Source organism: Spodoptera frugiperda, chromosome 18 (genome assembly GCF_023101765.2).
Source record: "Spodoptera frugiperda isolate SF20-4 chromosome 18, AGI-APGP_CSIRO_Sfru_2.0, whole genome shotgun sequence".
Classification (NCBI taxonomy): Eukaryota; Metazoa; Arthropoda; class Insecta; order Lepidoptera; family Noctuidae; genus Spodoptera; species Spodoptera frugiperda.
The window spans coordinates 6,692,384-6,715,769 of record NC_064229.1 but is presented as its reverse complement, the minus strand read 5'-3'; the positions used below and the strand labels follow the sequence as shown (position 1 = coordinate 6,715,769).

Sequence of the window (23,386 nt, the reverse complement as noted above, 5' to 3'; positions counted from 1 at the left end):
AATATTATTCACTAGAACAAATAAAAATACAACACTTTTTTTTATTTATTTTCTTTAGTAGACCGAGTTGGCAACCGGTCTATCAACTAACTCCTGTGTAGGAGTATCTACGATGTTAGCTGCCATCCTTTTCATATTATGCAAATACATCTAATGACCAGATCTTGCCAATAAGTTAGTATGGCATCATAAAAATTTACCAAATTTTTGCAAAACCAATTTTTCTAAGTTGATGTGAAATAATCAGTTACAAAAGACCAAATTATTGAGTATAAGGATTCATTGGTCTGGTGTGCAAAATTATTATGTAATGCAAGCATTTTGAAGACGAAACCTGATTTTAATGAAATAAATAAAAATGTGAACAGCTATTCTTTTTAAGGTATCACCGTAATTGGACATTGTATTTAGTTTTCTGTTCTTCTGTAAGCGTTTGACTAATAAATTAAAAACTAAATCAAAAAGTTTGATTGCTAAAATAAAAATTGATAACAAAATTATCATGCAACTCATAGACTAACACACAATCAATCTTGATTAAGCAGAATATGGAAATACTAGATGTTATAATAATTTCATCATCGATTCTAAACAAAGTGTCATTATATCCAGTCTCGTAGATTTCTTATAAATTATCCATTTATGTATAAATATATTTTTAAAATGTATTAAGGTTTGCCAAGGAAAAACATAAACCGGCTGTTCGCGGGAAAACCAATTCGTGTAGACGACACCTACATTTGAAGAAATAATTCTATTGAACTTCAACTTTATAGTGTCTAGCTGTAGGTCCAAATTCGAATGATGAGTTCATTTAAATCACATCTCACTATTATAGAGCTGAACAAGTTTCCAACGTAAATGATGCTTTAAGCGAAAGAGATAATGTTTAAAATTATTTGATACGTTTAAACGGGTTTTTAGTCGCGGATTCTTGTTTACGGCCACTCGCCCGGTAGTGTCAGTGGTTAGTGCATGTACGTGAACTGTGCGCTGGCGCCTTTGATAAAGTGGTTAACAAAAAATAAGCTACATGTGACCGAGGTCAAGCAGTGATAATAGACGTAAACAATACATTAGTTTAGAAAGTTTTAATTACCACAGCCACAATGATTTTAACAAGTGAGTACAAATACTTTACATAATATTTATTTAAATCAGCAAACGTAGATGATCATAGTTTTATACAAATTTAAATCAAATAAAAATATTTGATCCTTGATTTTAGATTTTATAGCTATGACGAATTTGAGTTGATTATGCAAAAAGCCTAATTAAGTCTTAAAGTTCAAATTGTATCAAATAATTGGTAATGTCACCATTTGAGAAAGTGATTTTATTATTATTAGCTTTATCTTTGAGATAGTTTATATGGACATCTTTGTGTGACGTCACATAAACACACGTTACGGGTGAACGTGCCCTACGCGAACGATGTCGTTTTCTTGATTGGCGCTTTTGCGTCATTTGTATGAAAATTGCTCAAAAAGCTGATCTTTAAACATTTTGTTGACATCTACCTTTAGAAATATGATTCAACACATATGTGTTGTAATATATTATACATGGGCTTTCCTATTTTTAAGTGATATAGAAAGTGGAGTCGGTTTTGCTTTGTTCATTCAATTTCTGATGAACCTATACGGATAATATTTCGACTAGTAAAACAATTGAAGGGTTTTTGCTTGCTTCTCTTAGTAAGCGAGGAATATTAAACAATTTACTATGATTACAATAATGTAATTCCTTACAGGTATAACATTCTGCTGTCTGATGATTGCTGTTCAGTCACAAGACATTCCATTCTTTGGAAATTTCTTTAATCCAAACGGAATATACTTTTCCGATAATTTCCCCTCCATAGTTCCACTTTCAGTAGGTCGTGGTGGGATAGACGATGACGCATTGCGAAGAGTATTTGGCAATGAACCACAGAGGCAGAAAAAGCCAACAACCACAGTGGAGATAGAAAAGAGTACTGAGATAGCGTCTGGTACAAGCGTTGAACAAGTCAATAATTTTGGTAAACCGAATATAGTAAATAGACAAATATCAACCCCAACAATACCCAGTAGACAGACAGCTCAGCAGCTTGCCCAGGATAGACGAGATGTGCCCCAACTCACACCAAACAGACAAGTGTTGGATAGACAGCCACAGTACAATGTACCGCAAAGCAGACCAAGAATACCACAGGAGAGACCAGAGATCTCCCTCGGAAGACCTACAGTAGCGATACCACAATCGGAATTAAACAGACCTGCGATACAACAGATATATTTGGGTGTACCAAATTCGTTACAAACACAGAGGGATCGACCGTCTGTTCCGGAGATATCTCTAAGTAGACCATCAGTGGCTGTGCCTCAAAGTGAACTTCAAAGACCTGTGCAGCCAAGTTCTTCCAATTTCAACTCCCCTGCTCAATCTATGGATTACAATTTATTGTATTCAGTGACTAACTTCGGAGTTAATTTGCTGAAGGTAAGCTTTTTAGACTGTAGCAAAATGCCTAGCTCCTGCATAAATAAAATAGAATTTGTATGTTCAAAATTACTAATAATTTTCCTCAATAAACTATTGTACAATTATTATCAATCAATATGTCATTTGGAAGTTGAGGCGCGTTTCAATTTTGCGTAAATGTAAATTTTTATTTCAATTCTTAAAGGTTGCTTGTATTTGTCATAATCATATTGTATTTTTAATAGTATGACTGCTGATCTATATGTCTAGGATTTTTCCAGATAGCTCATCATGTTTGTATGCTTGGTTTCAGAACATTGGTACAGTGCACTCTGGTAATGCAGTAGTGTCTCCATTTTCAATCACTTCGCTCCTGGCTCTATTGCAACAAGGAGCCTATGGAGAAACACAGGCACAGATAACAAACGCACTACGGATGTCGCCACAGAGTACTGCTTCTTCTTACGCTAGCGTTACTGGAGATATAAGAGTAAGAAATATGTTTACTGGAGTTATTTTGAAATAGAATAGAGTATGGAACTGTGTCCAAATTTTGGTGATAGGTTAACCCTTATACATAACAATGGGGTTAATAAAATAACTGCGATGAGTGCGAAAGCGAAAACTGAAAGTTCTGTGAGTACCTTTCTGCCTCGATCGGAAATTATCTGTTGGGTTATTCATAAATATTATTCTTTAATAACAAAACTTTATAACTATTGTGACAAATAACGTTTAGATTTTCTAAAACTCTTTCATAATCATTTTCCAGAATCGTAGTTCTCGTAACGTTCTGAAAATAGCAAACAGTGTGTTCATAGCTGATGGTTTTGCTGTGAATAGAGACTTCAGGAACCGAGCGATGCAGGGCTTCTTCAGTGATGTCTCTACTCTAAGCTATAACAGGCCTGAGGAAGCAGCTCGGCAGATCAACACCTGGATAGCTTCCAGAACCAATAACAAGATCAGCCAACTTATTGCACCAGGTAAATATGAGATATTTTACTTACTAGATAAGGCAATTTGTTGTGGAAACTGCTACCATACAAAGTATTTTCAAAATTCTAAGTTCAATTTGTAGGAACAACAGTTTTGATGAATATGTACTTCTTTCTGGTCTGAATTGGATCATCTTTAAAGTTTGTGCATCCATTTTATGGTCTCTATACTTATATATAAAAACCAATTGCTGTTTGTAAGTCTCGCTAAAATTCGAAACGGCTGACTAATTTTGATCGTGAATTATTTGTGGATGTCCAGGTCAAGCTCAAAAAGGTGGAAAAGAGTATTAGAGATTAGGTTAGCTAGTTATTAATAAAAGTTAATACAATTGGTTATCATAGGGGTTTACTATATAAAAATGTCTACCTACGTTACTAATTATGTAACTTTCTTTATCTTTACGAAAGTTGAGAATTTCCAGGGTTCAAATGAATCATAAGTTCAACTTTCTTAGTCAACAAAGGCTAACATTTATTGATCTGGTCTTCCCAATTACGTGTTCAAAATTCCCTTTGATTATGATAAATGAGATGGTTTAATTTTATTGTTTTATTATTAATATTTATGCCCCTAATAATTACACTCAGTTATATTATAATCAAACGCTAAAATATTTCTCGACGGACGGTTTTATTTTATTCTGCAAAGGATCCTTCTTAAAGGTTTTATTATTTTCGTTCTATATTTAAACATTAAAAGGAAGCTCTTAATCATAACATTATTATTTTGATTATAATCTTTACATTTTTTTAAAGAATTAATTAAGTTTTAATGACCAAAGAGACCCAAGGGTTTGACTTTGTTATTAATATGTATTTCTGTATGACTTCTTATAATTGTAGTGTAACATAGGTAACATAGGTATAAATATTGTTTGATAAGACTTATTGTAAATAAGATGTATGACAAGGGCACATACCATTAGTCAAGGGGCTCGTGGAGAACTAATAAAAATAAAGCAATCCGTCTTCTTTTCCATTTTCCCCAATGGAAGCCTATATTTTATTATATCACTAAATCCTTTCTCTGTACTTTCACATATTCTGTCAACATATAGCTCTATTCATATCAATAGCAGTTTTTAAATCCTTTTCATACAAAAATATTCCGTTTACTTCGTATCTCAACGCTCATATAAATAGGATTATAGTGACGCAGTACAACCTGTTTGTTATTCTCGATGCCTGTTATATTTAGATAGGCTGCTCTTTTAAAAAATGCACCTGTCCCGGCCTTCGATGGCTCAGCTAGTACCTAGGCATTTGTTTAAATATTATAAGTATTATTATTGGGTTTAATTAATTATTGACTTAAAGGTTGTGTATCAGAGGGTTTAATTCATTTATTTTGGTTGATGTCGCATTACCGTAAATTTTGAACAAGGATTTCGTTAGTTAGTCTACAAATGTATTATTATATGTACTTAGTGATGAAATGCAAATATTAACTACTATCTACTAACTATCGACTATCGGGGATATCCCTTAGAGCGTCACGTCAGTCACTTGTGCCTGGCGGTTTGACATTTACCATTTTTAACTTGGCAATTAAGGAAAGTGTTAGGGCTCGATGCTATTTAGGATATGTGTTAAAATGAATATCATGTTTGCTGCTACTGTAGTAGACTAAATGAAAACAATAGAATTTGAACCGAAACGAAGTACAAATTGGGTTTTAAGTTCATTCTTGTTAAAACTTGATATGTATTATATACATGTTATATTTAACTATTTCCAGGTGCTCTAAGTAGCAATACGCAAATGGTACTTGTGAACGCTATTTACTTCAAAGGACTGTGGGAGGTTCCGTTCAGAGTTGAATCAACTGTGCCTCGGGAATTCCAACTCAGTAGCGGACAAATAAAAACGGCCCAGTTTATGCGTACGCGCAGGATGTTTAAGACCGGTATGGATCCGACTACTAATGCTAAAGTTATCGTGTTGCCCTTCGAGGTAAGTTGTTTTGAAAATATATTTTGAATTAACGTAGGTTAAGGTTAGAATGATGTCAAACATAAATATAATTATTGTTTTGAAGATCGAGTGACGAGTCTGTAAGATTGTCGAATAAAGAGTTTCCGGTTCGATTTCCGGCATTGAAATTTTGGAGTATGGAATCGGATATGGCCCGATTTTATAAAGTGTGACAAATCAATATTGCTGCAGTTGTCACAGTTTTCGGAGTAAGAAGGTCACCTTTTACTTGGAAATATTATGAGTATCTATGACTAACATTAGTAAGTGATTGTAAATGTCCACATTACATACACATACTTTACTTATACAGACTGCACATTTGGTGTGGGTTCGATTCCCGCACAGAGCAACTCTTTGTGTGACCACAAATTGTTGTTTCGGATCAGGGTGTCATGTGTATGTGAACTTGTCATGTTTGTAAACGCACCCATGATACAGAAGAAAATCCTAATTGAGACTATATGTAACAAACACACACTCAAACATATTTTTAATTTTTATTCACACTTTTCCAGCGCGAAGAATATCACCTGATGGTGATCTTGCCATCACAGCTGGTCGGAATCAGGAACACGATAGCGTCGCTGACTGATGCCAGACTGCTTAGCTACCTCAGTTTCCCAGCACTCGACACTGAGCTAGAATTGCCCAAATTCACAATCAGAGCTGACACAGATTTGAAAGTTATCTTGCAAAGCGTAAGTTTTTTACTTTTTCTATTAAAATCATGTTTTCTGAGTGTATACTCACTGGATGGCCCTTATATAGTATGAGGTTATGTTAGTCCAATCATGGTGTTACTATGAAATGAAATGGGTTTCGATCTTTATTTCAGATTAACTATGTTTCAATATTTTTTGTAACTGATATTGTAAGGGGATTTAAAATTTTAAGTTTATAGTTTAATATTTCTTAAAATTTTAACTTTAATATTTGGACAAGTCGTAGGTCTGTCTGTCTGCCTACTTTAGCAAGATAATAATTTGCAACATTTTCCTTATTCAATCTTGACATCAGCAGCGTTTTTGGTATCGAATACGAACAATAATATTTCTATGTTGGTTGATGTCTGTTGTGACAGAATAATAATATGTGTGTAACAAAGAAATCGAATAATCTGTGTAACAAAAAATTGCCACCTACTTATTATAGGTAGGTATTTATCCAAAATGTATGTCATCAAGTAACAAAGACTGAAATTGAGTGAAAAAAGTAGGTAACGATAAAAAATCCATTCAACGATTATGAATAGAGTAAAAGCAAAACTTGTAGCTGTTGTTAACCAAATCCCGTTAATTTTTCAGATGGGCGTAACAACACTGTTCAGCCGATTTAGCGAGTTGGCCGGTATTGGATCATTCCAAACTCATTCACCGCAGATATCGTCAGCGTTGCATTCCGCCATACTGTCTATTGATGAGCAGGGAGGCTCTGCAGCAGCCGCGACAGCATTCGCAGCCGTCGCGTTATCTTATGACGATCCTTCTGTAGAATTCAAGGTCAACCGACCCTTCATAGCAGTACTATGGGACAACAAGAGCGACCTACCCCTATTCATGGCGAAAATTGAAGACCCCGTATACTAAAAGACTCGTAATATACTACTATAATACTCACTACTACATTAGTATTAAGTATCGATAAATAAATTAAGAAAATGAAAACACAAATTTTATAATAATGACTATTTATAGAAAAACATAATTGTACCTATGTAGAATTGGATCTAGTCTAATTTGTTCTTATAAAAATAAATTTTAAGCGTAATATAATTTTGTTGAAGTCTTATTTCTTTTTCTTGAATAGGTTGATGAACCAGTCGTCGGCAAATATTCTTAGTTTCCCATTGTAATAGGTTTCTATTTCTTGGAGTGAGATCCCTTCAGTTTCGGGCATGAAGAAGTAGAGGTAGATGGTGCCTACGTATGCGAAGGCAGCGTACGTGGCGAAGGCACCTGTTAACCTGAAGTGTGTCTCCAGGTCGATGAGAGTCTTGGCACCGATGAAGGTGACCACGTAGTTCCAGGCCGCTCCCCAACCTTGTGCTGAAGCTCGACTCCTATAAAAATTACATTGTACGGCTTATTTTTAGAAATATCGCGTGGACATTAATGAGGTCATGATTACATAATTTTGATAATATAAGTTTTTAAACTGACATACATGGCCACTAACACTATCATTAGAACTTGAAATGGGATATTTACCTTGTTTTTTTTACAGTTCATCCGTGATAATGGCGCTTGCAACAGTGCCGAAATATTGGAAACTCATCGACATAAATGAACATGGTAAATATTGGAAAATATACCGTCTCAAGTTTAATGATAAAATTATGAGAATTTCACAAATTAACTTTTAATACGGTAATAAATTCTTCCTAAACTTTATTAAAATAAAAATTGAAACTACAATCTCACCTGAAAGGAAATACCTCGCTGAGAATGATCCAAGAGACGTTGCACCCCGTACATAGGGTGAGTATATAGAAGAATATCAAGGGAACCACACTCTTCTCTTTTGGAAACGTCGTGGGATCGTAGGAGAACACTTTGTCATCTAGTTGAGCAGCGTATATGCTAAGAGCAGTACAGGATATAGCACAGCCTAGCATAGCTGTGATACCCAACTTTCTTTTGCCCAAAGACTTTATAACGACAATCACAGTGACACTCGCTATTAAAGTTATAACGCCCACCATTACCTGAAATAAGTTGAGTAAGTAAATGTAAATAATAAAATCACACATATAAATTATCCACTTGTCTATAGTTACAGTTACGTTACAAACGCTATTAAAAAAGTCCAAAATGGCATAATACCGCCAATCGTCATATGTAAGTTGCACGCATTCGTCATATGACGTCTCGTGGACAATAGGCCGTAATCATTATAAACGGATTTGACATGAATTTTAGTTAATGATAGCCGTAACCGCAAACACAAACGAGATACAAAACCACTCATTATGTTTTATTATGGTAAGACATTGTTAGTAAGTAAAGATATTATGACAATAGCTATGTAAGTATGTGATATTTTAAGCCAAGTAACAAAGGCTAGTCATTCGCTACTGACGTCAAAAGTATAATTTGCTCGGTAATATAAAAAAAACATGTGCGAATTTTTCAAGCAAGGAAAGACACAAAAGACGAGGTTTCTGTACAAAAAATGTTTTGGTAGATACAAACTCTTTTATTTCTTTTCAAATTTTGTGACAGCACAGCGTGAGATAATAAAACAATTAATAATTAACATATTTACTAATAGCCTGACTCTGTTACTGTATCTAAAACTGATTGATAACATAATATGATATAAAATAACGTTATGTCTTTTTAGCGTCGGAAGTTAGACGGAGGTGCATAATAAATGTACCAACGTTTACAAGTTCTATATAATAACTCACTTAAATAACGGTTGGGATTATGCCTGTAACGTTTTAAATAGCTCTCTCTCAGTCACATCATTAATTGTGACATACTCAATTGGCGAAAAGTGGATGTTACATATACATAAATTAAATGCACTACCACCTTTCGGGGAATACGAGTAGTAGGTACGATGAGAAGATATAATAATATGTCTCAGATAGCTTACCACAATATTCTTGCTGTCATCAGCCATGCCCAGGGCTGAGCAGACATTCACCATGTTAGGCTTGATGGGGTAGAGGCCGCTCATCACGAAGAATGTGAAGTATAACATCGAAAGGCACAGCGGCCTTAGGGTCTCCTTGCACAGCATCACTATATTAAACTTCACGAAGAATCTACAATTTAGAAAAACAAGGACATATAATTATGATTTCAAAGGGTTTTGGTAAATCTATGGAGGATTTTAAGTTTTACAACTATTGGAAAGTATACGCAAAGTAAAGGTACATTTACAGGTTTCATATCATCATAATTTGATTTGCAAAATTCTCAATAAATCTTTACATTTACCTTTTGATAGGGTTCATTTTAGAATGATCACATTCTGACTCTGGTTGGCCCTTCTTCCAGCAAATGACACAATCCTCTAGATTTTTCGAGTAGTCCACTAGTTCGGCAAATTCTTCCTTAACATTGTCTGTCGTGGTCCACCCACGGAGGAAGCGTAAGGATTTCAAAGCGTCTTTCTCTCGACCTTGAGACAACAACCAGACTGGTGTGTCTGGAACCTGCAAAATAACATTGACTGTGTCCTTATATCTAAGAAAACCCTTTATTATAATAAAGCAGACTATAGAGTGTAAAAGTGCTATACGATATAGTTTTTGGTTCACTCTTTGATCAGTTGATCGAAGAATAATATATATAACTTTGATTCAGAAGTAGAATTTAAATCTATGTAGGATAGATATCTATCTATCAAATATCTTGCGATGAAGCATTCAGAAATTAATTACAGAAGAATAATTGCATTACTTACGGCTCCAATTAACACCAGCAGCATTGATGTGAAGGGTATGGAGATGCTGACGATGGCTGCAATACGCCATGTGACCACGGATCCGAGGAAGTACATCGCAAATATTCCAATGGACAGGAACAATTGGGTGACGGTACACAGGGCACCTCGCACTGATGGCTCACTGAAGTAACGAAATCAAACTTATAAACAGTACTTTTGGCTTTTCAAAACAGAAAGTAAATTTTGCCGGAGTCTGTATTTCCTTATATAACCTGAGGGTCTTCAAGGCCCGAGGGAATAGGTTTCTCATGGGCAGACGTGCTCCATTGTAGGCCGCATCATCACTTTCCACCAGGCGAGGTAGCGGCAAAAGGTCGACACATCAATATTAAAAAAGACAACAGAGAGCTTCCTTCTGTGTAGACGTATAATATTGCCCCATATTATTTATACATAATATACGAAAGGAAATACAGAATGTGTCTTGGTGACTGAACTGTGCATAAGTTTCATGTAATTCTATTTTTACCTGATTTCGCTAACGTAAGAATTGATAGGTGCTTCCATAATTCCAGTTCCAAAGCCTAAAAGAGCATTGCCAAGAAATATGACGGGGACATTCCATGCAAAGTACATGATGATCCAAGCCAAGACGTGGGGAATGTTGACTAGGAAGGTGGCTTTCTTTCTACCGACGTAGTCCACAATCGGACCTGATAGTACAGCTCCAAATGGCTGCGTCAGGAATGAGAGACTACCTGGAATGAAAAATTATTATATGGTTATTAAGAACTTTATCTGTATCCAATAATAATGTCCAGTTAATTAGGACGATGTGTTACACTGTGATACAAATAATTGCTATGGGTTATTCAGGTTAATTTTAATCTATTTTTAAAACCTTCATCATCAACGTACCAAAGCGGTGCTTCATTTTGAGCTCAAATGTCATGCTAATGCATAACATAATATAGTACCATACATAAGCTATCTTACCAAACCATGACGCCTGTGTGTCTGTGAATGAGAGGCCTGTCTTCGCATTGAGTAGCTCGGGTATGACTATAGTAGCAAAACTGATGGCCATACCCAGATCCAGAAGCAGCAGGTTTGGAGCCATACTGGCTATAAGCTAGAACAATGTATATATTATCAAGTATCACTCGGGTCAAGCCGGCCTTTTCGTGCCGAAGCATGGCTCTCCCACACTTAAACTTGACCGTCTCGTGCCAACAAGTGGAGCACGTTTAGAAGGATCTCATAATCAGTTGCAAAATGTGAGCGACGTTTGGACTGAATTATAATATCATTGAATAACGGTATCTAAATCTACTGTCGAATATTTCTTAATAGTTTATAACCTTACTAAGGATTGAGTTCATTTGAATGCATAATGTGAACAGCAACGTGAAACACATTCACGTGATCTAATCTGTTATTTTAATAAATATTCGTTGTCTGTCAGTCTCTAGGGAATCCCGTGTCTTTGATACGTGAATTCATTAGCATAGAAAAATACCTGAGTGATGATTTATTTATTAAAATTGAATAATCAGGGCAAAGGGGCAATGGTGATAACATTGGTCACGTGTTAGTACAAAAACTTTATAAAAAACGATTTTTTATGTAGTTTGGCAGAAATTACATAAGCGTACTCAATTATAACATTTTTTATATTAAAATACAGTTGTAGTTATAGGGACCACAAAGGAATGCGATGCAGAGGTACACCTAAAGTGTGCTTTCGTGCAACTAAAAGACTATATTATTATAACATACTGTAAGTGATTGTAGGAAGGTTGAGGAAAAACTGTTTGGTTTATCTGTGGGTAAATACAGGTACAAAGACTTACGTTTCTTTCTCTTAGGTCACACAAAAGACACCTTGAAATAAATACAAACGTTTTATTTTTATTAAATTTACAGAATGGTTATGAATGCATTGAACATTAATAATTTAAGTGCATTCTTTAACTGGTCATTCAATACTAATTTAAGGTAAAATATAAAATTGATATTTCAAATGTCAATTATTATTTTATTTATTTTAAATTATTAAGTTGTTTACGATTAGCAACAATACCACATTAAATGAAACAATTTATGAATATTGCTTTTGTTTTAGTTTTGTGTAATGAAGCTGTTATTTTACTGTTTACAATTCGATATGTATCTAAGAAAATTATTATATTAATTCATCCTTGTTTAATAATTAAGATTTAACTATGATAGGTACCTACGAATACCTATTAATGATTATACAACAAAACTTACAACTATTAACCTACGTGCGATTATGTTAATATAACTATTACTTGTACACATAATTACACATAATAGTTAATAATTATTAACGAGTATGTTAATATAACTATTACTATAATCTTTATATATATAATTCTTCTGTACGTGTGTATGTCACTGAACTCCTCTTAAACGACTTGACGGATTTTGATGAAACTTTTTGTGTGTGTTCAAGAGGATCTGAGAATGGTTTAGATTCACAATTTTGTCCGCTGGAAATGTTTTTTCCGCAATTAATTTTTAATTTATTAGTAGTTGTTAATTTTGGAATGTTTTACATCGGATCCGAACGGCGCTACCATGAGTGTCAAATATTAATGACGTTAGATATTGTCATAACATTTGAATAATAATTTTCATCAAAAAGGTCCAGAATGTTTTAGCTTATTAAAAAAGTTTAAAATTTTCAAATTAACGTGTAGACAGGACAACGTCTGTCGGGTCCGCTAGTAATATTTATAATCTTCTATAATGTAAAAAAGTCGGGTTTTCCTTCCTGGCGTTATAACTCCAGAACGCACGAACTGATTTTCACGGTTTTGCATTCGTTGGAAAGGTCTCGGGCTCCTTGAGGTTTATAGCATAGAAAATTCGGGAAAAAATAAACATTGGTGGTAAAATGGAGTTCGCCAGGTTTGCTAGTCGTTAATAACCATTAACGATTATGTGTAAGATTAAAAAAAAAGTGATCTGAGTACATACTTTCCGCAACTTGTTTTGTTTTTTGTATTAAATAGTCATTGGTTTGTAACTAACCTAAGTCACAGTGAGTGAACGAAAATCTACAAAAAAAGAAAATAGAAACAAAAAATGCACAAAACAAATCCGGTAGAGACGATACAATTATTTTTTATCTGTTAATTGAACGGAGAGGATTTTTTTTTCAGACAAGCTTTTTGTTATGTCTTCTGCTATTTCCCTAAATTATAGATTTACGTAAAGTTTAAGAATGTACATGCAATAGTGATATATAAAAATAAATTCAGTAGGTAAAACTTAAAATTGAGTAGGAATTTAAATGAAACTAATTCATTGTTAAAAATCATAAAAAGCTATTTGTTTATTTTTCTCTTAAACTGTTGAGTGTCCATACATAATTACAGTAACAAGTGCATTGAACTCGACCAAAACATAGGTACATTTTCAAGGTGGTCGGTAACTTTGGCTGATTATCCAAACAATATAAAGATTACTACAACGCAACGTCACGCCTTTTATCCTTGGTAGGTAAAGTTGCACATTACGGCACGTAATGCAGTTATAAAATTTATACCCAATTTTCACCATTTGTGTTATAAGTCCCATGTAATAGGGGGTGAGCAATAATTTGCCCGACTCGGGGATCGCACCCGAGACTCCTTGTCCGGAAGTCGCATTTGCGACCACTCAACCAACTACGCAGTCTCAAGTATAAAGATTACTGTAGAGACAAATTACAAACACACAGATTAACAACATTCCTAGAATTTAAGGACTTCAAAGCTGTCAGGTATATGGTGGACCAGCGATTTTTGAACCCACGACAAGTTGGACAACTTTAAATGTTCAGCTTTTATGTCATGTAGTCAAAGATAGAAATATGATATATTTGCCAATATTTAAAGAGATTAGAGGGTCGAGGCAAGTAACTTTCGATGTTTACTTGATATCGCCGATTGACATTGCCAAATTCCAGTTGATGGAGTATTACGAAAAAGCAATATCTCATATTAGCTACTCTCGCACGGTTTCACCCGCTCTGCCAGGCTCCTATTGATTCTGGCGTAATGTTTTATAGCATATAACGTTTCAAATAAATTTGCTATCCAACAAAAAAAATATTATTCAATTCGGCCCAGTAGTTTCTGAGATTAACGCGTTCAAATAATAAATTAATAATTTCTTCATCTTCAATATTTAATAAACAATTTCTTAGCTTTACTTTTCAATAGTTTGTCAGATGGACAAACTAAAAAAAATCTGGGAATAGCATACAAAATAAATAGGTTACACTTACTTGTGATGATATAGATCTTAACCTACTCACAGGCACTGGGACATTTTTCATGTCTGTTATTGCGTACACCATTTTGATCTACATAAATTAATTAATGACACTTAAAAAATATTATACATTTGTTTTAAAATTCTAAATTATAATTTAGTTAAAATTACACTATCAGTTTGTAAAAGTTTAAAAAATTAAATATGGATGACATCTCGAACGCGGGAAAATATTATTGTTTGTTTTTTTAATTTATCCGCAAGGCAGTGCACGGCAACCGCGTTCAGCCAAGCTATGTTGAATGTTCTTCTTGAGACAAAACGTGAATTATTTAACGAAGCACTGAATCGTACCCAGTTCTGCTTTTGGTAGGTGGATATTTTTTTTTCCAACTTTTATCTAATTTGGATAAAATTAAAGTAGGTACATATTATTTTAACATACTGTTAATATCAAGACGTAACATAGGCACATAATACTGTTAGTATACCTAAACGATATTTAAAAAATTCCATGTCCATCATTTGGTAGGCGAACCTCAATTAGTTTTTAATTATACTTCATTTAATTTAAATTAGAAACAAGAGATTCGTAGAAACAATGAGTGCCCTTAACATATACTTTAAGTTTCTATTTTGTTGTTAAATAAATCTTAGACCAGAACCTTTCCCTGATCTGAGATCGCTTATAATTAGTTGTTTTATAGTTTTATACTTAATTCTCTTCGCTTTTTTATTGAATAGGGGGCAAACAGGCAGACGGGCAGACGGGCCACCTGATTTATCAGTTGGTTTCATTCTACTACCATTTTTTTTAATGATTTGCACCGAACTAATAATGAATACTAAAATTAACTACATTTCTCTTGGCAAAACGGCCGTGGTCAGGCTGAGGCGGCCATGTTTGTATTGGAGGTTTCTTTAGAAATGTACTCTAATGTACTACTCTGCATATGAAGATAATATAAAATGTATTATGCAAGAAAATAAAGTTAAACATTTTCTGAAAAGTCAGAGCCAGTCAAGAAAAAATTAGAATAATGACTATTATTCTAGATATGACTGTATCTTACAAAATTGAAAAGTAAATTGAATATGAATGTGGGACACAAAAAAACAAAACTGAAAATAGTCAAATACGTAATTACCTAGGTATGTATTATTTAATGCAAGTAGCAATACAATTATCGTTGCTATCACTTTATTTAGAATTAGAAATTGGAATGCTAATAATAAAAATGTCGTCAATTGCAATCAATTTTATTCAAGAGTATGGAAATTCATCGGTGGTCGCGTAAGTAAGCAGCTATTATGGTATTTACCTATTTCTGTTACTATTTCCCCGTACCCTATTTTACCTTGCAATTGCACTTGCACGACCTTGACCATGTTTTTGGGGAATCGTATCCTTCCAAAAAGTTAATTGGAAGTTGCTAGACGCCACCCTAGACGCAATCTCGTCCACTATAGATAAAGTAAAGAAAATGAGTCAAATTAAAATCACCTTTACCTAATCGACGAGCATGCACTAAGAGATTGAGGAACGAACGAAGATAAAGTGGAAGAGGAATCCTAGAATCGGTTCTTTTGCAGTATCATTAGGTATTGCTTATTTCTTTCGTGAGAAGAATGTGTGGAGTAAAATTTAAAAAAATAAAAAATAAATTAAATAGTATAAGAATTTAATTGAAACGCTTGTTAGGTAATCACGTGAGTTTAGAAGCAGAAAATGTTAAATTAATTGTACCTAGATGAAGTATGTACCTAATGACTAAACTGGTTTTTTTAGTTGAGAGATAAACGTCATGATCAGGATGCTTGTATTATTATGAGGTTAATAGAATAGAAGACCTGACTGTTCAGTTGCCTAAAAATTTGATTGCTACATGGTTAGGCACTATTGAATACACTTATAGGTAACTATGTAATATTATGTTCATTGAAAATAATAAAGTGTAAATGTGTGTAAATAAGATGTTGGTGTTAGTGTGAGAAGATGTATTAATATTAAATCTAAGTTGCGACCATTCTAATACAACCTGGAATTATAGGTTCACACGCCCCAGCTATCATGGTTAGATATATGATCTTCCGCACCATCGACGGCTAGTTTATACTGGTTTTGTAAAGGTTGATGAGAAATAATAAACAAAAGAAAATAAGTAAGACAATAATCATTCAACCATTTAATATGAAACAAATAACGAATCAAAACCGAAATCGTTTGTTCAGCATTAGACTAATTTCAATCACTCGATGAACGTGCAACGAGGAAATCTTCAAAGATAATACTTTTAAAATAATATTCTGTCTGCTACAAAATAAAGATGGCTTAGCTGAGATTCTGGGCTATGTCAATGCCAAATTACCTTAAATATTATTATGTTTACCTTTACCTACTTACATCATTAAACCTAACCCACTTTACGTTATCAGTAGAAAATCTCTAGGTAATTTAGTTAGGTTAATCCCAAGCAAATATAATGAAAAATGGTATTCGTTTTTATCGGTTTGAAGTAAGGACTTTATACGGGTTAAGAATGTCTCCAAATTATACGAAGCGACAAGTTCACTAACACCAAATTGTATAAAACTTGGTGGATAATTTTAAGTGTGAAGTCATTTGGTATTTTTATGAGAGGGCAGGTAAGAGTTTACCTTATTTGTTTTTATTTAAGACTTATCCCTTTTTAGAGAGTTACATCACGGACGCTTATAAAAACTCAAGAATGGTCATGCATTTCAAAACATCTTCGTAGTAAACGTCTGTAATTTTTGTTGGTGGTGCTAGGAAAACAGCTTAGAAGAGCGAAGCTAACAAATTTTTTATGGTATAAGCCTGTAAACGAGCCGACGGATTACCTTACGCACCTGACAATAAGGGCTTGTAATAATATATGTTGCATTATAGAAAGAAGTAGGTAATGCAGTCTTGATAAAGTTAGCTACGCTCTCATTTTTCATATGTGAGCTGAACATTTAAGTACCTTTGTCGTGATGTATTTAAGTTTGTGGCTGCCAAAATCCTATGTCATTATTAGCTACGAACGTTGTAATACCATACTCCTTTTGTACTGAGACTATAACCTTGAAATGAAGACCACCTGATTAGCAAAACCAATGAACATAATGAATAGAAAATTACAAGCCATTTGTTACGATTTTAAAGGAAACCATTTTTTATTATACACTTTGGTTTGTTAAAGGGTTCCATACTAAATTCATGTATGACAGATTTTGTAAAGAACTGATTAATTACACTAAACATACACGGAGTAACAAATTAATGAATCGCGTAATTTATTTTTATTAATGTCGTAGTAAATCTACATTGTATTATTTTGTTCGAAAATATTACTCGGTCGTAAGTTTTAATTAGGTAAAAAACCTAATGAATAAAGCAATAGAATACATAATTATTCTAGACTTAAGCCACGATGGTGTGCAGTACCGGTATTTGTGAACTCAATACAGTTTATGATAGCGGTGAAAAAGTTATAAATATTTTATTGTAATTGAAAACCAACAAGTTACATCCGTTCTATTACCAACAATGTATTAAACAATGTTTTGATAAAATGTTGTTATTTGTTTTGCTCGGTAAGATTATTTTCCTCTGTCAAACTTCTGTTCCATCTGGAGCTGCGGACTACTTAGCGGCTTTACCTGGGCTTCAGTTCGAAAAGCAGTAGTAGGAAAGGGGTGGTTTCAGTAAGAGTATGACAGTTCCTCTAACCTCACCAAAAAAAAAAAACAAAATTCTGTTCCTTCGATCAACCAATCACTACATTAGTTAAGGACGGTCTAACATGAGGCAATAGGATCTGTGACCAAATAAGGCCTGATGACGCAAGTAATTTTAGGATAAATAAATTGTGTATATGAGTAAAAAATATTCACTATTGTTGATCCGGTGAACCTGAGTCCGTTTTAATAATAGCACAGAACTGCGCCTTGCCTGTCAAGCATGTAGCTTATGGTAAAGAAATCCATTTCTAAAGAGGAAGGCAGTGAACCAGCAGTGGATCGTGAGGAACATCAATGAATCTATTTTCTTTTTTTTCAGTATTTACATCAGTACATTTGACACAGCAGCATTTGGTTTATGTAAGTTCAAATTTTTTGAATTATTGTTTTTTTGTATACAGATTTAAGTATTACTACCTGCGCCGGCATCAATTCAAGGTCTTGGGGCGGGACTAGAAAGCGGATCTCATCGGGTGCAAGCAAATATTAACTTGCCAATGGTCAGGGGCATGTGACCACCTTTGTATATACCTAGATAAGTTTAAAATATTCCAATACGTATTTTTCATGTGTTTACCAGTATTTATTCGTTTGTCTCTCAGCCAATCAACTACTGCAGTTTGGCAGCAGTGTGTGTGCATGACAATCGCATGGTATGCGCCACCACTGAAGATGGGTGCAGTCGGAAGACATTCCTCGACCAGTGCGACATGTATGAATATAACTGCGATTTCGGTGCCCGTACGTATCTAAAAGTTTTAATTCTTTAATTAGGTCTTAAAAAATATAAATTTAAGTATTTTATTACTATTTTAAACTATCAATTCCGGTATTTCAATAATCGTCTATAGTTTTCTTTGCATTTGGTGTATTTTTTGAACATTTAGGGTGCTTTATATTTCAATTGACATATTAAGAAGAGTCATATTTTCTCATTGCTCATCATAGTTACTTATTGTTACTATTTTTATTCAGAGTTCCGTAACTAATTTGTTGTCGTTTATCCAACATTTAAAGTTTACAAAGTTAGAACCTGTTAAAAAAGAACTAAGTACCTAATAACATAACGTGCTCAACAAACAAAAACTGGAAATACATTATCGTACAGTTCTTTTGTAAGAGGCACTACTACACGTGAAAACCAATCTTTTGAAAAGCACGTGTCTTAAGAACAAAAGGCTACACGTTTTTAAAACTATCGTTATGCAAAAATTAGGATACAACAGAAAAGTACCTAATTAGTTCATTGTTTGTGACATTAATTGTGACTGGCAGAACTAACACATTCAAATGAGCGTGCATTAATCAGTTTACATGGTGTAGGTTTTTTATTTCACTGTTTGAATTGTTTTTTTTTTAAATTTAATACTTATTTTACCGTTAACTTGCAAGTTATTTCTTTTCTCGTTAGGCATAAAAATGGTTCTGGAGTAAAACTGCAGATAAAATATTAATTTTGATAGTAATGTTTTATCTGTCCTATTTCAGGGTACAGAAAATACACGGGCTCACCGAGTACTTGCCCAGGTGGCCAACAAGACATAGCTTGCAATATATGAACGAAGATACAAAAGTATTATAATAAAATAATTAAGCACTTCACCCTTTGTTTTACTCCACATTTTTATTCCTAACGATTTGTTTAAGACATTATAATTAAAACGTTAACTATTATAATGTTTATGACTTTTCAGGTTATCGGGAAACCTACAACGTATTTTGTTTAGGTCCAGAACTAGATATAAGCGACCCACTCCCACTCTCATTCCGCCCTCCAACAATATGTAATAAAGCACTACAGCACCACAGGCGTAACTTTGTACCAAAGGTGACACCACAACTTGCGTCAGTACAGAGACGTGTAGGTACATCAGCTGTGCCATCAGTACCTTGTGACAAGTGTATGACGACATTGCGGCCAAGACAAACAACAGAACTTGATTACCATTACTTACAAACGATGAAGATGCCGTTACGATCATTGGGAATGCGGGCACCGCCATCTTGGATACCACTGAAGCCAACATGGCCAGCACCCCCCACAAATGTGCCACCACTACCATTACTGCAATTTAATCCCGAACCATATATAGATATTGCCGCAAATACAATAGGAGACTCGGCATATTATTTTCCATCGACATATAAAGTAATGAAAGAGACCACCGAAGACAGTGATTATCTTGAACACCCAGACGAAGATGTTCAGTCATTTGGAGACAAAAATGATCACACAGGCTCATTGAAACCAACTACTGAAGAATATAGATTGGTGGAAGAACTGAGATCCAGGTATATTAAGCCTTTAGAACAAATATTTAATGTAAATAAATTAAATTATAGGCCACTAGAAAAACCAAAGACACTTCATCCAGTTTATTCACCACGACGCACCATTGAAAATGAACAATCAGTTGATCAAATGCTAAAAGATGTTCGGGCGCTGGAACAAGAGTTTAAATACATTAATTACTTGGATCCTGAACTCATGATGACAACACGAGCAAGTTCTTATAAAGTACAATCGCCGCAAACTGTAGCACAATTCATACTTTCTCCACAGATGAATAGTCATTACTTACGGGCTCCAACGACGAGGTCACAGCACTTACCAAAACATCAAAAGCATCCTCAACATATTCACATCAATGAACAATATAACTCTCGGCGTCATTATCCGGATAACAAATATAATTCTAAGCAGCGTTTAATATGCCAATGCACTACATGTAATACAAAAAGGGATGTGCATAAACCAACAATAAAAACGTTTCCAACCTATACAAGCTCTTTCGTAACTTTTGACATCCTCCCTCCTAGACCAGTCGATGAAGTGTGTTGTGATGATAGACCTAAAACTTGGAGAACGACGAAAAATCACATTTTTACTACGTCACCTATGACGCCAGATACCTTTGAAACCACATCAACACCTAAATGGGATATAACATGTAAGCTCAATTTTGATTAGTCAGTTTAATCGGTAGACATTAAATTCAACAGTTTATTCGTTCTGAAATTGGTCTTTCCGAGCAATACCCAGTAATAATGGTTTGGGAAATTTAGCGTGCTTAAGGCAAGGGCCTTGGAATGTGAGATAGTTGGCTGATTTTTTTTCTAGATTTCAAGTTTATAGTATTTGTGAATAATTTAGTGAATAGAGTGACGTTTTGAAAAAAATGTTATGTAAATCTATGGTAGCTTTTTACGTTCACCTACAATTTCAGAGCGAATATTTTGTTATAATGAATCTCGATACTGTTGCTTTTGCAAAGTTTCTGCAGGTTTCTAAAAACTCTACGACTCAACTGTATAAGGTCGCTACACTATTGACTTAAAAGCAACACAAAAAAAAATATTGCATTAAGAATGTTGTTCAATATTACTATATTTTAATAACTAAATTAGTATTTAATAAATCTTTTTTTCTGGAACAGCTTCATTTCCAAGTACATCTACAAAAAAACAGGAGACCACAACAAGTACAACAGAGGAAATCACAACTACATCAATGTTAACAACCACAAGCAAACCATCGGAAACTACTTCCAATGATGATGATGAAACATCCACTACTACAACACCCACTACAGCTAAACCTACTATTACTTCAACTACTACTATTAAAACTACTACTACACATGTAATTACTACTAAACCTACATCAACTACTACCCCTTCAACTATAACAACTACTACTAAACCTACAACAACTACTTCTAAACCTACTACAACTAAAACACCTTCAACTACTACTACATATACTACAACTACTACCAAACCTATTACAACTACTTCTAAACCTACTACAACTACTACACCTTCAACTACTACTACATATACTACAACTACTACCAAACCTATTACAACTACTTCTAAACCTACTACAACTACTACACCTTCAACTACTACTACATATACTACAACTACTACCAAACCTATTACAACTACTTCTAAACCTACTAGAACTACTACACCTTCAACTACTACTAAATATACTACAACTACCACTAAACCCACTATAACTACTACTCCTTCAACTACTACACCTTCAACTACTACACATTCAACTACAACTATACCTACAACAACAACTACTACATCTACTACAACTACTACACCTTCAACTACAATTACAACACCTTCAACTACTACTACTGTGAAACCTACTACAACTACTACACCTACAACTACTACACTTTCAACTACAACAACTAAACCTACAACAACTACTACACCTTCAACTACAACAACAACTACACCTTTAACAACTACTAAACCTACTACAACTACTACACCTACAACTACTACATTTTCAACTACAACTAAACCTACAATAACTACTACTAAACCTACAACAACTACTACACATATAACTACTACTAACCCTACTACAACTACAAAGCTTACTACTAAACGAACTACTACTACTAAATCTACTACAAAAACTACACCTTCTACAACTACTAAACCTACTACAACTACAACAACTACACCTTCTACAACTACTAAACCTACAACAACAACTAAATCTACTACAACAACTACACCTTCTACAACTACTAAGTCTACTACAACTACAACAACCACACCTTCCACAACTACTAAATCAACTACAACTACTACACTTTTAACAACTTCTAAACCTACTACTACAATAACAACCACTAAGCCTACTACTACAACTTTGACTACAACATCCACTACTACTAAACCAATCACTACTACTACTACTTTACTTACAACTACAACATCTACTACTAGGAGATTAACAACAACTAAGCCTACTACATCTACTACTACTAAACGTACTACTACGCTTTATCCTACTAAACGACCACCAACTTATCATCATACTACGCCTTGGTGGTATCCAACGACATGCAAGAGCATATATTGTGATAGACCCGTCACATGGCTCACAACCATGAAATCATCATCCACTCCTAAACTAACCACTACTACTACTTTACTTACAACTACTACATCTACTACTACTACTCTTTATCCTACTAAACGACCACCAACTTATCATCATACTACGCCATGGTGGTATCCAACGAGATGCAATAACATAAATTGTGAAAGACCTGTCACATGGCTCACCACAACAAGAAGATCAAGGAAACGAAAATACTACAGGTATAATGAATAATGTAATACTAGTAAGTTTGTATTTTCATGAATATATTGTTTGGACTTACTCTGTCATTTTTATTGCAAGTCCAGTCCAAATTGTTCCCGTCATTTTTATCGTAATCACACTAAATAGGTTCAGATTCACAAATACTATTATAATTAATATTTATATCTTTCCAGGTTACAAAATAGTGGTATGTGGTAAAAACAAAACACCGCCAACTGACCAACATTATTCCAATATTTTGGACAACATAAATCTAGATCCGGACTCAGACTATCTTGAAAATGACATTGAAAGAAGTACTTTTAAGAATAATTACGATTGTAATCACTTACCACCATGTGACAGACCTTCCACATGGCGTACT

At 34.2% G+C, this 23,386-nt stretch overlaps 3 protein-coding genes across 7 annotated transcripts; 2 read left to right on the top strand and 1 right to left on the bottom strand.

Annotated features, from left to right (window-relative positions):
• The first annotated feature begins 934 nt into the window (after nucleotides 1-934).
• LOC118277883 (leukocyte elastase inhibitor-like) lies at nucleotides 935-7,216 on the top strand. Its single transcript, XM_035596881.2, has 7 exons — nucleotides 935-1,122; nucleotides 1,754-2,484; nucleotides 2,780-2,956; nucleotides 3,239-3,452; nucleotides 5,206-5,420; nucleotides 5,960-6,142; nucleotides 6,749-7,216. The coding sequence occupies exons 1-7, from the start codon at nucleotides 1,110-1,112 to the stop codon at nucleotides 7,028-7,030; spliced, it is 1,815 nt and encodes a 604-aa protein (XP_035452774.2). The 5' UTR covers nucleotides 935-1,109; the 3' UTR covers nucleotides 7,031-7,216.
• Nucleotides 7,103-14,438, bottom strand: LOC118277850 (facilitated trehalose transporter Tret1-like). The gene is made up of 8 exons (XM_035596815.2): nucleotides 14,143-14,438; nucleotides 10,839-10,974; nucleotides 10,372-10,600; nucleotides 9,861-10,023; nucleotides 9,392-9,609; nucleotides 9,045-9,216; nucleotides 7,865-8,148; nucleotides 7,103-7,503 (listed from the first exon to the last, which is right to left on the bottom strand). Exons 1-8 carry the CDS (start codon nucleotides 14,212-14,214, stop codon nucleotides 7,230-7,232), a joined length of 1,548 nt encoding a protein of 515 aa, XP_035452708.2. The 5' UTR covers nucleotides 14,215-14,438; the 3' UTR covers nucleotides 7,103-7,229.
• A 3,119-nt stretch (nucleotides 14,439-17,557) lies between these two features.
• On the top strand, nucleotides 17,558-23,369 carry LOC118278048 (mucin-2-like). 5 transcript variants are annotated; one of them, XM_035597106.2, is made up of 6 exons: nucleotides 17,558-17,729; nucleotides 18,196-18,236; nucleotides 18,479-18,617; nucleotides 19,571-20,827; nucleotides 21,314-23,018; nucleotides 23,196-23,369. In XM_035597106.2, the coding sequence occupies exons 1-6, from the start codon at nucleotides 17,708-17,710 to the stop codon at nucleotides 23,218-23,220; spliced, it is 3,189 nt and encodes a 1,062-aa protein (XP_035452999.2). In that variant the 5' UTR covers nucleotides 17,558-17,707; the 3' UTR covers nucleotides 23,221-23,369. The 5 variants fall into 5 exon arrangements, with proteins under 5 accessions (XP_035452999.2, XP_050556300.1, XP_050556301.1 ...); XM_050700343.1 differs by lacking the exon at nucleotides 17,558-17,729 and adding an exon at nucleotides 17,738-17,840; XM_050700344.1 differs by lacking the exon at nucleotides 17,558-17,729 and adding an exon at nucleotides 17,738-17,846.
• Nucleotides 23,370-23,386: the final 17 nt, after the last annotated feature.